The sequence below is a fragment of the Antrostomus carolinensis genome, unplaced genomic scaffold (genome assembly GCF_000700745.2).
Source record: "Antrostomus carolinensis isolate BGI_N321 unplaced genomic scaffold, ASM70074v2 scaffold5698, whole genome shotgun sequence".
Lineage (NCBI taxonomy): Eukaryota > Metazoa > Chordata > Aves > Caprimulgiformes > Caprimulgidae > Antrostomus > Antrostomus carolinensis.
The window spans coordinates 123,338-139,103 of NW_010334892.1; the positions used below are offsets into that span (position 1 = coordinate 123,338).

Genomic DNA, 15,766 nt, shown 5'->3' on the forward strand with positions numbered 1-15,766 from the left:
GTTACCTGCCTTTGTACAGCAGAGATAAATCAATGTGTATGCCAATGATGTGATGCATTTGCCTAACTCATTTTTCCACGGTGTCATTTGAAAAGTGAAATAAGTCTTGCTGATGTCACGTTGTCCTGTGGGTTGTCACCTCCCTATAACTTTGTGTTCTTCTTTCTCCTTTGGCACATAACCAGCTATGCACGTGGTGCATGGACTCTTGAAGGGTATTTTTAACCTATTGCACTCAACCATATTTGGTTCTCTTCTCAAAATACAAATGCCTTGACATGTTTAGATATGCAATGATGGGCTGGGGGTTTTTTGCCTCAGGGAAAGGAATGTAACATATTGTGAGTGAACTCCACATCCTCATGTATGGAGTACAACTGGCCTTTGGAGAAAATCCCCCTGCTGATTCTCTTCTCTTTTGGGATTTGTTGCACCAAATAGCCACATTCATTTCTATTTCTCTGTTGAAGTTTGCAAGACCAGGAAAGAAAAAAAAGCAGTTTTATAGTGCAATTATCACAGTTGCTGTAAAGGATTTTATTTGCTTTCCTCCTTACTGTGGTGGGGCAGATTTTGTGCTGCGTAAGTTTCTGACCTGCGCAAGAGGAAGAGAAAGCGTGAACCTCCGAGTCTCCTTTTCAGCCACAGCCCTCTGCTTTTCTGTTCACCCAGCAGATGTTACAGGAGGGCTCCATACAAAGCCTGTCTTCTTTTTTTCTGATACAGACCATTTTCACTCATGCAAATTATAACCTAGAATTGAGTTTCCCTTTAACTGTTTTCCTAGCACCAAGTTTTGTGAGTAACTATAGGCATTTTTACACTTCCAGCGTTATTTGCAGCTCCCTTTCTGCTCTTTTCTCTGCAAGTGATGAGAACAACTCCCACTGATCACTTGTCTGCAGCTACTTCACATTGTGAGAGGGTCCCTTCTGCTCCAAGAACACTTGTTACCAGTCACCTGGCACCCCTGCTTCTCCCCTCTCCCTCCTCTGACTGCTGCCACCATGTCCTGGTTTAGCTGAAATAGAGCTGGGTTTCTTTCTCAGTAGCTAGCATTGTGCTGTGTTTTGCTTCCAGCCTGGGACTGGCTGTGAGAGAGGCACTGGTAACATACCAATGTTTACATTTTTATCACTGGAAGTGAAGGACTTTGTGTTCTGTTAGTCCACAAGCACAAGATTTAAGGGGGGAGAAGAATATTTAAATTAATAAACTTAATTGACAATTAGATATGCCAATGGGGTATTCCATATCATATCACGTCATGTCCAGTATATTAGTGAGGGTCTCTTCCTCTTTTGTCTCTCTCTGGCTTTCGCTCGGGCTCTCGCTCTCCTGGGATTGCGGTTTTGGTTCAGGATTGTCACTCCTCCGGGATCATTATCTGGGAACAGGCCAGGCTCGGTCAGGAGGGGGGTGAGCAGTAGCATTGGGTGTCATTCACTTGCATATTTTGTTACTGTTACCACTATCACTACTATTTTAATATTAGTATTATTTTAAGTTTTCTCTCTATTATTAAACTGTTCTTATCTCACCCTACAAGCTTCCTTATCCTTGCCCCCTCAGTCCTCTCCACTATCCCCTGGGGGTGGGGGGGAAGTGGGTGAATGGCTGTGTTGTCTGCTGGCCAAGGGCTAGCCCAGTGAAACTATCACACACCATCACGACAAATGCACTGGGTTATGGAAATCGCTTCACAGGAGCTGTAGGAGATGGTGTTCTGTAGCCATCTGCCTCCTTATGTGGCTGCAGCAGGTCTGGGGAGAATAAAAAGCCTTGGAAACAAATGCAGTCTGGTCTTGAGGTTATGGCCATGTGTTAGAACAGAGTAACGATGAAAGTGGCAAGTCAGCCAAAGATGTCATATTTCAAAAAGAGGTTGTTCATTTAAGCGCCTGTGAGATTTGGGAACCCAACATCCTAGGGAGAGTTAGTGGCCTCAAGGCTTCTCTGTCCTTCGGCACTTTTGAAATATATCATCCTTCCTTAAGGATATTAATATCAGAGCTATGTAAAGTCAAGTCTTCAAAAGAGAAATAAACGGCATAAAGAGCTATAAATAGGAAAAGGATATTCCAGAATCAACATCCTCTTAAATAATTTTTCTCAGAGTAGATCCTTTTGGGGTAAAGTTACATATTTAAAATGTAAACTATTTGCCTACTGGGCACCTAATTCAGATTTCTCTCTGTCACACCCCCCCCAGAAAAGGGATCATATAAGAGGAGGCAAAAAGGGAAAGCAGTATCGAATGAAAGGGAACAGAAGTTAAGGGAGCAAAAATAGGGGATGATGCTCCACTAAAAGGAACATTTCCAGCATTAGGATGATAAACTGAGCTAATAAACAGAGGGAATATGGGATTATACAGTTAAAGAGGAGGGGAAAGGGAGCCACATAGAACATGAAACAAAAGGAAAAGGTTCAGAAGAAGATGGTAAGAGAAGGTTAATTACAGAAATTCCTTGAAGACAGTGGTAATTTCAATATTTATTTTTTTTTTAAATATTATAGCAATCTCTGTTAACATTCCTTAGCAATGGTACCTACTTCACAATGTGGAACTGTCTCACTGTGTCTAAGTAGTTTTCTGCAGTCCACACTAAATATAGGACTTTCAGCATAGTTTTCAAGTAGCTCTTTGATGGATCTATTATTTTTTAATGATATTACAATTTAGAAAATTTTATAGTATAGAGGGATTTCTTCTACCCTACCTCATCCGTTCCCCACACAGACTTTGTCTCCTGTGTACAGCTGCGGAGGAGACATGTATTTTGGGCACCAGTAACTAGGAGATGAAGCGGACACACAAACCTGCTGGGGATGGGAGGGCAGTTGCTGCACCCTGTGTTGCTCTGGGGAGTGGGATTTTTTCCACCTTGACCTAACAGGCAGTGACCTTCCATGATGTTCAGATCCAAACTAGGACTTGAAGCTGTGGTTCTCATTTAATAAGGTTTGGCATTTTTCTCTTGGTCCCCAAATAATTTTTAGTGTAATTGGGGGCAAACTGTGTGCTGTGTGCTTCACATAAGGCATGGGCAGCTCCTGGTAGGACATAGGGCTGTCAGGTCTTGTGAAGGACTGTGCCTCTGAGAGCGTCCATGCTTTTGCTCAAGTGGAGGCTGTGGCCCAGAGCCCCACCATCCCCTTTGGGGGTTGGTTTTGTGTATTTTTGCTCAAATGGCAGAACAGTTGTTACCTAAAGGTGTGGCAGTTTGATACAAGCAATGGTAGGCTTAAAAGTGAAACGAAACAGTCTGTTTTCTGACGCTGCTCACAGATAACCCCCACAATACAGCAGGACCAGCTGCAAAGGTCCCCGCTTTCGGCACTGAGCATGAGGCACATGTTGCATCAGCAGGAGATGCTGGAGACTTCCTCACACATCACCTCTCCATCCCTGGCATCTCGGGGTGGGGGCATTCCTTTGCTCTGCCCTGGTTTGTTCTCCCATCGCTATTGCAGCGTGGCAGGGGAGTGTCAGCCAGAGCAAGATGTGGTTCTGTGCCAGGCTCCTGCCCTCTTTTTGGGATGCACTGTGCAAAGGATGGGGGGGGAGGGAGGGCTTGCCAGGCGGGTGCACTGACCTCACAGGAGCCCCATAAATGAGTGTGGCTCATATATCTCACTCTTAAGTAATCTGGCTCTGGAGACAGGGTGAGACATCTTGATTTAGACCTGCTTGAAATTTGCTGAGCTGAATTTCTCTCCCATGCTTTCGTTTTGCTTGTTTCTTTTTGTATACATCTTCTCACACACATACACATGCACACACACACCCCCTCCTGCCCTCTCTTCTCTGTATACCTGTTATTTTGATGCTAGTGTACTGTAGCATTCATGTCTGTGTGCTTTCCCAGGCCGTTCATTGTGCTGCCTCCCCTGATGGAGTGGATACGGGTTGCCGTGGCTCACGCGGGGCACCGACGCAGTTTCTCGGTGGACAGTGATGACGTACGGCAGGCAGCGAGGCTCTTACTGCCGGGAGTTGACTGCGAACCTCGACAGTTAAAGTAAGTCCACAAAAAAAAAAATGATCTGCTTTGTGCAAAACGTGTGTCTCTTTCCTAGTGATGACGAGCAAGCAGGCAGGCAGAGGGCTCTGCTGTTGCCTTGAGAGGTGCATGGATGCTCGGGCTTGTCGCTGTGTGCGTTGCAAAGTCGTCTCCTGGTATTTGCTCACATCCGTGGATAAGCCGGTTGCATGGTAATGGGTGCCTGAATATCTCACAGCTGGATCGAGCCCGTAATCTGCTCATATGGTGGTTTGGGGGGTTTTTTTTTTTACACTTACTATTAGGCTCTGCTTGCTAATGAGGGGCTGAAATCTGCTAATTGTCTGCTTCACGTTACTTTGTTATAAAATACCAAAATGTAATTGGCAGGGCTGCAGGTATTTTTTAGGGCTTTGTTTTCAGCATTGTGCTTAAAGGGCACATTTAAACTTATAGGTAAGACTACCTCTCACAGTAAAATTGTATTTTTCATGCTAATGTTGGCTCAAATTAGTTGTAAATGTCACCCTAGATAATTTGACTTTTTCATGTTTCAAATGTGACCTTTTGGTTTTCTAATGAAGTCTTAAAAGTATTTATTGCCAGGATATGTTTTTAATGTCTGTATTGTCTTACTGTTATGTACATGTATAAAAAGCATGATCTAGGGCTGTTCTGGAGTAAAGAATATATTTGGTTTTGACTTTCATATGAAAAGGCATTCTGAACCTGGCAAAGTAGAAATTACTCACTGCTATTGCTTCACAAATTTGTACATAAACCCCAGTTTTCAGCGGTCTGCCTCTTCATACAGCAGTAGGTGCATTCTTTCCTGCAACACAGAAAGCAGAGGGGGTGATGTGACAGCCTGCATCAGAGCAGCTGCCTTCTGTCGACTCTGGCCTTGACATGCTCTTTCACCAGAGAGTATAATACGTTACTTCGAGATCTGGATAGGCTTTTTATAGTTGCAGCTATTCAATAATTAATTGAAGAAATATGTTGAATTTCAAAAGCGAAAACTTTAGTGTTTCAGATTTCAGATCTTGAGTGTTACTGCTTCTCTTTGGTGTAACCATCTTGGCCCTCATTTCCAGAAGTGCAGTGTTCTGTGTCCCTACTGAAATGTCAGCACTTATAGGTACGACACATTTTCTGAAGACCTAGCACTTGGTTTTGACAGGGTACAATTAATTTAATATCTATTCCAGTATTTAGATGAGATTGCAAATAAGGCAATGATGTTTCTACTCTACATCCTCTGGCTTAAAAATTAACGTAGATATGGTTAAATATCTGTGGATTAAAAAAACCCACAATATACCATTCTTAAAGTTATATTTTGTTAGTGTGTGTGTGTGTGTGTGTGTATATATATATATATGTATATAAAAATACCATCAACTGTTAGACAGTTTTCCAGGAGTTTCAAAACAATTTGAAGTTGGTGAGAGTTGTATTAGGCTGCAGAAGAATTTATTAATTGTGACGAACAAATCAGCACTTAGTTTAAAGTTACAATCAAGAATTAATTTCATGAAGAATAGAAGTGATTGCAGTTGTCCTGCTTGTCTTGCAAGTGGGAATGAGCCTGAAGGGCTCAGCTTGGGATTAATTGGGTGAGAATGAAAAGAAAAATAATTCCTGAGACAAATTCTGGATTTTAGAGAGACCAGACTTTGCAGTGTGCACTTACGTGACTGCAGGGGCCCGATTCACCCACTGACATCCCAAAATTACAGTCTTACTCTACTGTGCTGGCAGAGGTCTGCAAATAAGTGCCCGCATACTTTGAGTTTTGTTTTAAGGTCTGTGTCTGCTGCTAGTGTAGTGCAGCAGGTTCTTTGCATAGCTGCGAGTCAGACCTCAACTGCCTGTAATCCTGAGATTAAAGGAAGGACTGAGGTTTTCTGAAGAATAATGTGAGGCATCAGGATGTTAAATTGAAATGTTGCAGCTTGAATTTTTTCATTTTTATACAGTGCAGACCCTCAGCACTTCTCATTTCCACTAAGCCAAGCACCAGCCTTTCATGCCTCCCCATTAGGGAGGGAGTGTTTCCAACTATCAACTCCTCAGGAAGCATCAATTCCATAAATGCAGACTTGGGAGCAGGGGAAAAACGCAGCTTTGCAGGGGATGGCTTTTCACGTAAACTATGTGATAGATGACAGCTGCAGGATTTTACATGCATTTAGCTTGATATATTTTGTGACTTTTATAGAAAGGGCTTTATAAGTAGAACATTGAAACTGATTCACTTTCTAGGCTTCTCTTAGCAGTCATCTTTAGTCTCTAAAATATAGAGACCTGAACCCAAAACTTCCCATGGTCCCATGTGATATTGCATCATTCCACAGTGTTGATTCACAACCTGTCATTGCAAACATTTCCACGCTGGAAAAATATGCATATGGGGAGAGGGAGAGCGAGAGATTGGCAGGATCTCAAAGGGTATGAAGTTCAAAATCAATTTGGATAAAAAACAAATGCTCAGTTTCTTATCTGAACTACAGCATGGAGGTCTCCCAGCAGATCCATGTGATACTTCCTAGCACAATCACTTGCTCCAGCAGTGAGGTCCCCAATATATGGCTTTGTAAATCATCCATGCTTTCTTCCTGCCTTTCATTCCAATACTTGTCTTTCTCCTCTCTTCTGATCCTTTTTCTAAATCCTTCGCCTTAATTTATTGCAATGTTTTCATCTCCTGAAAGAGGAGCTGCTCTTGCTCTGGGTAGAGGAGGGGAAAGCTGGAATCAGGCAGGAGCTGCCTCTCTCCTTCCTAATCTCTCTTAATTTTACAGCAGAAGACATGACAGAAAGTTTCTTCCCTTTCCCCAGCCTCGGGAGATGAGCAGAAATAGAAATGTTCCCCTTCTTCCAGGAGTCAAAGCTTTAAATAGAGTAGTTGTCTCTACCACCTTTTGCAAGGAGGTAGGTTTCACAGATGGATTGTCTGCTGGATGCACAACAGCTAGCTGAGACAGAAGCCCAAGTTGTGTCCAAAATACTCTGTCATAGTGGGAGACCAGACTTGTACACAGGTGCAGGGTGAGGCAGCTGGAACTGTGTAGTCAGTAGAGAACTGTGTGTACAATAGTTCTCTCCTGGCATAAATCTGGTGAAGGTGGATGCTCTGCTCCCTGCTCTACACCTTTTATTAATGAAAGCATCAGGGATGAAGGTAATTTGTTGAAAAAAAGGGGTACAGTGGTAAAAACTGTATTGACCTCCCTTTCTGCTGCATAAAGTAGCATCTCTTCTCAGTCTGCAATGGGTCTGGCTGGCTGCAAACAGATGCCTGATTTTGGCTGCTCCTCATCATCACATCTGCAAGGGATACCTTTCCGCTTGCTCCAGCTAAACACAAGAAGCCCTTTGGATGTCTTTCCTTCCTCCATTCTATGGGACAATTGTTTAAAAAAGAACACAACACAATGTTAGATGTGCTAGGGGGGATTGCTAATGGATGACTACATCTGGGGACTGGAGGGAGGCTGATGGCAGAGAAACAGAACAAGGGAGGAGCATCATGTATTGCTCAGCACAAAGGCTGCCATGCTTTTTATCGGGGTCAATGGCTTAATTTCTGGTTGCAATATTATCATGGCAATCCTGGAGGATGTAAAGATGCTGGAACAAACTGAACTGAGAGATGTGGTAATGTCATGCTGGGGACTGTCACATGGTCACTTCTGCACCTGACTGGATAAAGGGCTCTTTTCTGGCCAGTCAGAGGTTAAAATAAGGATACAGTCTGGAGTGCAAGTTGTGTGCAGGTGTGTATGTTCATTCTGATATCCATAAACAGCAAAAAATGAAGCAAAATCCACTTTAGGGCAGTCTTGGAGGCCTGAGTGCAATTCCCCTCCACAAAGGGCAATCCACATGTGTTATTTGAAATAGTCTCTTCTACCCACAGCATTGCCTCACACTTCTTAGATTCTAAGTCATCCCGTTTCTGGCCTATCTGGGGAAAGCTGCCTTTCCCAGGTGGTTCTTGGCCTGGCAAGCAGTCCCCTTGCCCCTGAGAAGGGCTCTGCCCTCTGCTGAAGGGAATCAAGTGGGTAGTAGCATCTTCACTCCTGGTGTCTTCCAGTGATGTGGGGGGAGGCGTTTCAGGAGACCCCAGCTTGCACTGTCTGAGGGTAGGGTCCTGGCGCTCCTGAGATCTGAATGTCCCAGCTGGACATCTGACCCCCAGCTTGGTTGGGGAAGCAATGGCTTGTGGGGTTGCTGACCCATTCCACCTAATATCCAAGGGACCTTCCTGGCATCTGAATGAAGAGGAACACCAAATGTGGCCTCAGGGCACTGAGATCCTCCAGAAGCGTTGTGTATGAGGCTGCATGTTTCTCTGCAGCCACAGGCATGTCTGGAAGCCTCTCATGCTTGTTAGTCTCCCATCCCCTTGCCCAGCCAGCTGCAAGCTCCTGGCCGAGATTTGGAGTGGAAGCAGAGTTTAGTTGTCTTGAGGGGTGGTTTCTTCTTATCCATAGATGAAAAGGCTCATGCCTTTCTCTTGCACTCTGGAGAAGCGAGATTGCTCCCTATGGAATTCGTTACTATGCACCATAGGCCACTGCTGCTTCACTGGAGGCAGGTGTTGGCAGGAAGAGCCTGGGACAATTCTGTAAAGAGATCCGAAGTCCTTTATGGCAGCTGTACCCAAAGGGCAACGATGGGAAATGGCGCTTTTGCCATCAGGCCCCTCACGGGTGGAGTCCCACAGAGGTCTGTTTTCTTCTTGCCCCATCCCGTATTGATGTGCAGCCCGTGGAGACTCTTCAGCCTCTATTACTACCAGGGTGCATCAGGGTCCCCTGTTTGCCGTCCCTGGTCACTGGGGTTGGACTCTAGAGGACAGAGCTGGGCAGCTGACTGGTGCAGTCAGAGGTCAGAGCCCCCACTTATGTACCAGTCAAATTTAGTTGGCGGCGGCAGCATCAGTGCTGGTGGAGGCAGAGGTGGTGAGAGCAGGAGCTGGCGCAACAGGGCTTGTGCCTGTGCACGGATGGAGAGCCATAACTTGATCCCCTTTACTTGTTTGCTCATATATTTGGGCAGCATTTCTGAGTTATAGCTGGGTTCCCTGAGAGTACTGGGCTCACCCTTTGGACAGCAAATATCCCTTTTTGTCTCTGGCTGGCTGTGAGTCTGGGCCCTATCTCTGCTCCTGACCAAAGACAGAATACATTTTTCTCCTTTGTTGCGGGAGTACAGAGGTGAAATTGGTATCTGTAAGTGCTGGCCTTGAAGGAGGCACCTGTGAGTGGTGTGCATAAGTGTCAACAGAGGCCATCACCCAAGAACTTAAGTGAATACTTTGCCTCTGTTTTTGGGAAGAAACTCCTTGGGGGAAAAGAAAAAATAAATAAAAACAACAAGGTTATGAAAATGGAAAAACAATAATCAAAAGCAGAGCAAATTATGCAGCTTAATGCATTTAAATGGGGGTGACCAGATAACCTCTGTCCCAGCTATGAGAAAGAGCTGCCTCTCAAAATCAGAGGGTCAGAGGGAAATATTTTTAACAAAACCCAGAGTGGTGCCATAACTCTAAGGATTAATAATAGTAGTGCCTAACATTTGAAAAGGATGAAAAACGGTCTGAGAAAATTCCAGGCTGTTAGTGCAAGGTCTTTGAATGTGTTTTCAAGCAAAGACTGATTAAAGACATGTTGTTGAGGGGAAAATGGGATAAAATGTGACACAGATTTTCTAAAGATAGATCTTGCCAGCCTAATCTAATAACTTTTTGATAAGATAACTGATTTTCTCCCCTAAGGAAATTCAGTAGATTTTATGTATTTGGACTGGAGTGAACAATTTGATGCAGTCCGTGCAGGGCACTGTTATTTAAGACAGAGAAGATGGGGATTAGTATAGGAAGGAAAGTGAGCAGGGGCTGACTTTGAGAGGTGTCAAGGGCTGGGTTGGCTGCAGTTGGGTTACAAACTGAGATCTTCAGCTCTCCATCTTAAAAACTGTTCTTTTTTAATTTTCAGAAAGGGCTCTGGCACAAATCTGTGCAGTGTGCTCATGAAGTTAAAATTTGCTGATGCCACAGTGCTGAGAGGCATTGTCCTGACAGAGGATGTTTGGGAAGTCATCCAGGAAAAAGTGGATGACCTTGAGGGCTGGGATGAAGGAAATGGGATGAAATGCAGTTTTCCACAAATGGAAACATGTGGAGATTAAATACAAAAATACGTACTGCAGTGCATATGTAGCATATTCACTCTATATACAGTATAATATATACGGTATTGGGAGCTGAGTATTGTAAAGGTGGTAGTAAAGACTGTAGTGAAGTATTTAATCTCAGAATGATTATAAACCAAAAAAGTGGCTTTTTCCTTAGCCATGAGAAAAGCAAATGCATTTTGAGGATGCATCAGGAGAGGTGTTTCCAGTAGAAGCAGGAAAATAGTGGTGCCTCTGTATGTGGAAGTGGTAGGAAGTGTTGTGGAATCGCAAATCCTGTGTCCAGGTCAAGAAAATATTCACATTGGATCAGGCAGAGGGAAATGGGCTGGGGTGATTTGAGTTTCAACAAAGTGTTCTCATGGAGAAAGACTAGAAGAAAGCAGCTCATTCAGCTCAATGAAGTGGGCGCTGAGGGAACATGTGACTCTTCTCCAGAAATACATCAAGAGTAAACACCACGGAAGGAAAAATACACTCTATTTAAAAGGTAACATGGACACAGGAATATGTGGATATTAACAGATCATGAATAAGTTCAAACTGAAAGTGTAGAGGCATCCAGGCCTTGCTGCAGCGTAGGACTGGGTTTATTAACCCTGCAGTCCCATGTGCTCCTGCAGCCGCTGCCTCATCACAGCCTCACCCAGGGCTCCAAGTTGCATTTACAGCTCCAATCCCGAAAGGTCTCGGGGCAAATGGAGTGTCTTGAGTGCCTTTGAAAACCTGTCTTTAATTGAAAATCAGTCCTAATTTCCAAATAGCCTTGGCCTGAGAATACCTACGTTTCTGTCTGGGACCATCCCTCTTAATGAAGGCTGTCTAGGAAAACAGGATTATCAATTTCAAGAGTGAAGTTTATTTAACATGGGAGTATCCTTGGCTCATTCTAGAGTTTTCTTAAGACTGTGGAAAGGGAAAAATATAGCAAAGTAAAGGGAAGATGTGATCTTTTGTTCTTCCAGAGCCGTCTATACCATTTGCCGTGTCATCTTAATACAATACCACACATTCGCAATTCTACTTGAAAGTGAAAGAGGAAGAGTTGCATTTAATGTTTTATTTATGGAAATCCTGTGCTTGTACCAGAGCGTGAAAATATAAATAGACTTCAATAAATAGAGATTTGAAAGCAGAAGAATATTTCCACTGCTCTTTGCTCTCTTAAAATTTGCTGGTTAAGGGGCTGAGTTTCTGGAGAGGGAGAGAGAGTAGAAAATTGCTAAGAAATTCTGCAATTTAATTCTGTACAGCTGCTTTTAAGTAGGGATGGTCAGTGTTTGCCTCGCTCCTTGAATGTCCTTGTTCTTTCCACAAATTTTCACTAATCCTTCAACACCAGCCGTGCCTATTGCTGTAATTAGACACAAAAATGCCACACCAATGAGCGGTAGCAAACCTACTTGACAAAATCCAGCAGTCCGTCAGGGCAGATGGTGCCAGTGGATGAGGGAGATTTTATTACTTAAAAGGTAGAGCACGGGTTTCCTGAGGTGAATCTCAACCTCTCCTGCCAACTGGCTGCTTAAAGACAACAGTAATAAAAAAATTTATTGAAACGAAGGACCTTGTCCTCACTGTTAGGGAAGAACACACTTGTATTTTTACAGGCTTTAGGGTCCAGCCTTCTTGTTTTTTTTCCATTGTGAGCAAGTTTATCAGTGTTTCATATGCTCTGTCTAAATATACGTTCCTGAATACAATAAGCAGGATACAGATAAAAATACTGTCTTTCACTCATGAGTGAAGACTTGTGCTATCTATTTGTATGAAAGATGTATCTGTGCTCAAATTTTCCTGTGATATGTTGGCCTTGTTCAAAATCTGAAGACAGATTCAATTTTGAACACGGTTCCTGGCCTATATAGATGGGACTGTGATACTAAGAGTGTTTTGAAATACAGATTTGGGTCTTGGTTTGGTAGTCACATCACTTTTTTAATGTATTTTCCAGTATCTGTAACCAATTTATTCTCAGGCCTTTGACAAGAATAAGAGGTTGGCTAATAAATATCCAGAGCATTTTTATTTTCTTGTCTTAATTTGGCTCCTGATTAAAGTAAGTGGACATATTTTATGTCTGCGTTAAAAGGTAGTGCTCTTCATCATTTCGATCAACATGTTTGTGCTTACGTTTCCCTCTCTCCAAAACGGAAGATGCAAATATTTGTCTCAATATAGTATTTATATTGTAGTCCTATTAACATCAGCGTTATAGTCCCTTTTAAAGCACCACACTGGGAAAAAGATTGTTCACAAATTTAAATCAAATCATCTACCGCTCCTGCTCTATTGCCATGTGTGTCTGTAGTCTCAGGGAAGAGCCCCAGGCGAGGAACAGGACCCTTTTGTGCTATAGGCTGTGCATACCCAGATCAAAACTGTGATCCCTGACCCCAAGAAATTCAGCATTGCAAATGCACGTATATTGCTGGCTAAAATTAGGACTCCTTCCAGGCTTCCAACCAGCTGAACTCAAGACCTCATTCATATTTAGGACAGAGACAGACTGATTAAGCTCCACAGAGCTAAAAAGATAGACTTAATTAATAGATTGTAATTTTTTTTAATTGAAAGGGCTGGCAATCGAGTCCTGGGTGGGCAAACAAGGTTTTGGTGCTTGGCTATCAGGATGATGATCTGTTCATTTCATTGGAGGGGGACGTTTGTCCTGCTGCTCGTGACAGTCTCCATTCCATTTCTTTTAAATCAACTATTAGCATTATATGTTGGCACATATAGCTTAGAACGTGATTAAGATGTTCCTACTTGTGTTTTGGTAACATTTACAGAGCATTGCTTTTTCTTTCTTTTTTTCTTTTCTTTTTTTTTTTTTTTTAATTGTACATTACTGACTGTAGCAATAATCCCCTCCCAAAGAACAAATATTTAAAAAGCTGTGTAGTAAGAGAGCTGCTGTGTCTACCAGTTACGATGGAAACACTTTGCCTTTGAATCATCCATTTTTCCCAAATGTATTCAGTCCATGAGTAACTTATTAAAGACCCATGCAGACCCTATCTTAGCTAGTCTGAGTGAAAACGAAAAACAAAAAAACCCTCCCAAAAACCTTGCACTTAAACTGTTGCTGTAGAAGTGCTGCATTATGTTTTCATAATGTGAGTTTGGGGAAAAGATAAAAATAATTTGCTGTACTGCCAGGACCCATTATAAATGAAAAAGGTTATCTTTGACTCCTTTCAGAAGTTTCAGTGTTTCAGAGTCATATAGAGTGTCTTGGTCACCATGCAATGTTTGACAGTGACCATTTTCAAATAATTAATATTTCCATGGCATTCCCCATATAAAGCCACAGTAAAGTTAATTATGTGCAGTGGCAACACTGTAATGATCTTGAAGATAACTTGTAGAGAAGCAATATCTGTGAGGAATTAAAAGAGGACTTGGAGAAAATTGTATTGCATTGTAAGATAAAAGTGTGGTCAAAACTTTGCTACAAATGTAAAATCAAGGAGATTTCACCTGTTTCTAATTTTCCTTTTACTTATAAAGGCAATTGTTAGCTTTATTCAAGGTAGGGAGGGACCAGTTAGGGAGTTTACAGGCTGTGTGATTGAATCTCTGAATTAGAGAGGTGGATTTGCTGTTGCGCATGGGGACTGTGATCAGTGTGTATTATTAATTCAAGCATATTAATTCTCAGTTCTGGGAGTGAGAGCATGTGTACAGCAGTAGGGGTGCCAAGGAGCCTGCCAAGCCCCACAGTTGATAAATAGGGGAATCCAGAATGGACTCAGCCTTTTGAGAGAGGACATCACTCTTGAAGGATGCTGGCCAGTCCTACCTTTGTCACTGTATCACCTCTTGGAGACCTTAAAGTTCACCTGACCTAGCCAGCGTCTGAGGTGGTGATGCCTTGCCATCCTGAGACTGTCCCTGGGGAGAAGAGGGGGGGAAGACTATTGGTGGTTTTCTGCTCCTCCCATCAGCCTTTCCTGCCCCTTCAATGAAAAAACACCTTTGGGAAAGGATGACCCCGACCTGTGTGAGTGCTGGCAACCCGCGGAATCTGGCAACAAACCAAGGTGGCCTTGGAGGGGACATCCCACCGTCAGGCTGATGTCAGTTTCCTGTGCGCTTGGAAAGATCACAAAGACATTTTGGCGAAAGGACTGTGAACTGACTGTGCAGCTGGGGAGGTTTCCAGCTCTGTTTGTGCTTACACTGGCTTCCCTTGCTTTGCAGGCACAGTTTCACAACTCTAAAAAGTGACCCTATATATTTAGCTGACTTAACTGTTCCTCATCAACCTTATTTTTTCAAGCTTCTTCCCATCCCTTCCCCACCTCTTTATAGCTTGTCAGTGTGTTTATTGCAGTACCACGATAAGAAGTCTTGAGTGAGTAAAGCCTTAGTGCCTGCTCCCTTTTTTACCTTGCATCCTTTAATGTTTGTGATTCTGGATGGTGTCTGTGGTGGAGCAGCATCCCCTTTTACAGTGTAATATGGAACAGAGGCCCTCTGCTCCTATTGGAGTCAACATTATGCAGTTAATGGTATGAAAAAGGATTTGGGAGCAAATGCAGTGCTGTGAAGGTAGGGTTGATTTTTGATAGATTTGGATTGATTTTTTTTTTAAACTTATTTTTCACTTTTCGTTTTGAAATGTAACTGCTTGGTCTGTCTGCTGTACTGTCTTCCCAGTTGGCTTTCTCCAGTGTTAAAAGTGGTGCTGTGCTCTCCTATTCTGTACTTGTAGTTCCTGATCATTTTTGAACTGTCTGTTCATTGCTTTTTATCTGTGCATGTTAAATCTCCTTTTCCTTAACTCATTCATCTCTCTGGCTCTTTGAGACATTGTTACGCTTTCCTTCTGAAGCATCCCCTGTTCCTTTCCCTTGCATCATGCTCTTGTTTTATTAACCTCCCCAGACTGATCATTATCCATTTTATTAGTCAACGTATGACAATGGTGACGACAACAAAGATCTGTGTCAAATTTTGCCATATAGTTTCCTTTGCTGTGTCCCATAAAATGGGGCTGTAACTCACTCGTGATGGGTCCTTCTTGGAGTGTACAAAGGCAGTGGGCTACTCATAGTGGCACTAAGTTGTGGTTTCTTGCTTTGTGGTACTTGGTCTAGATCATGTTTCGTCAGTGCTGCCCAGCAGCCTTGCAGCTCAGGCACTCCTCTGCATCCTTGTTATTGTTGTAGTGTTTGCCTGGCTGTAGCATCCTGGAGCCCTTGGAGCAAGACCTGTTGATTGAGGAGTGCTGATTTGCTCATACTCAGCATCATCGGGTATTAATGAGTCCCCTTCCTTGGCTATAAGCAGGTGAACTGACGTGCTTTTAGGGAACCAGGGCTGATTCATGGAGGAGTTACTTATGAAGAAATAATTTCTGAACTCGTGCTGGAGTAGAGATCTGGGCAATCCATACAGGATAGGTGAGATGAGTCCTTGTTCTTCCACCCTCCCTTGTGTGGGTGTGCAACCCAGGTCAAAATCTCACTTTTTTTAAAGAGGGGATCGTCAACTAATGTTTTGCCTGCACCGAGCTGACGTCAGTGAAGCTCTGCCTGTTT

The 15,766-nt window shown here is 43.1% G+C and overlaps 1 protein-coding gene across 1 annotated transcript in view; it reads left to right on the forward strand.

The window, feature by feature from the left end:
* The window catches only part of ABTB3 (ankyrin repeat and BTB domain containing 3), a 77,409-nt gene that overhangs the window by 22,263 nt on the left and 39,380 nt on the right, over window positions 1-15,766 (forward strand). The window contains exon 3 of the mRNA XM_010174328.2: window positions 3,873-4,025. Within this exon, the coding sequence (XP_010172630.2) occupies window positions 3,873-4,025 (153 nt within the window). The remainder of the gene's footprint in view (window positions 1-3,872; window positions 4,026-15,766) is intronic.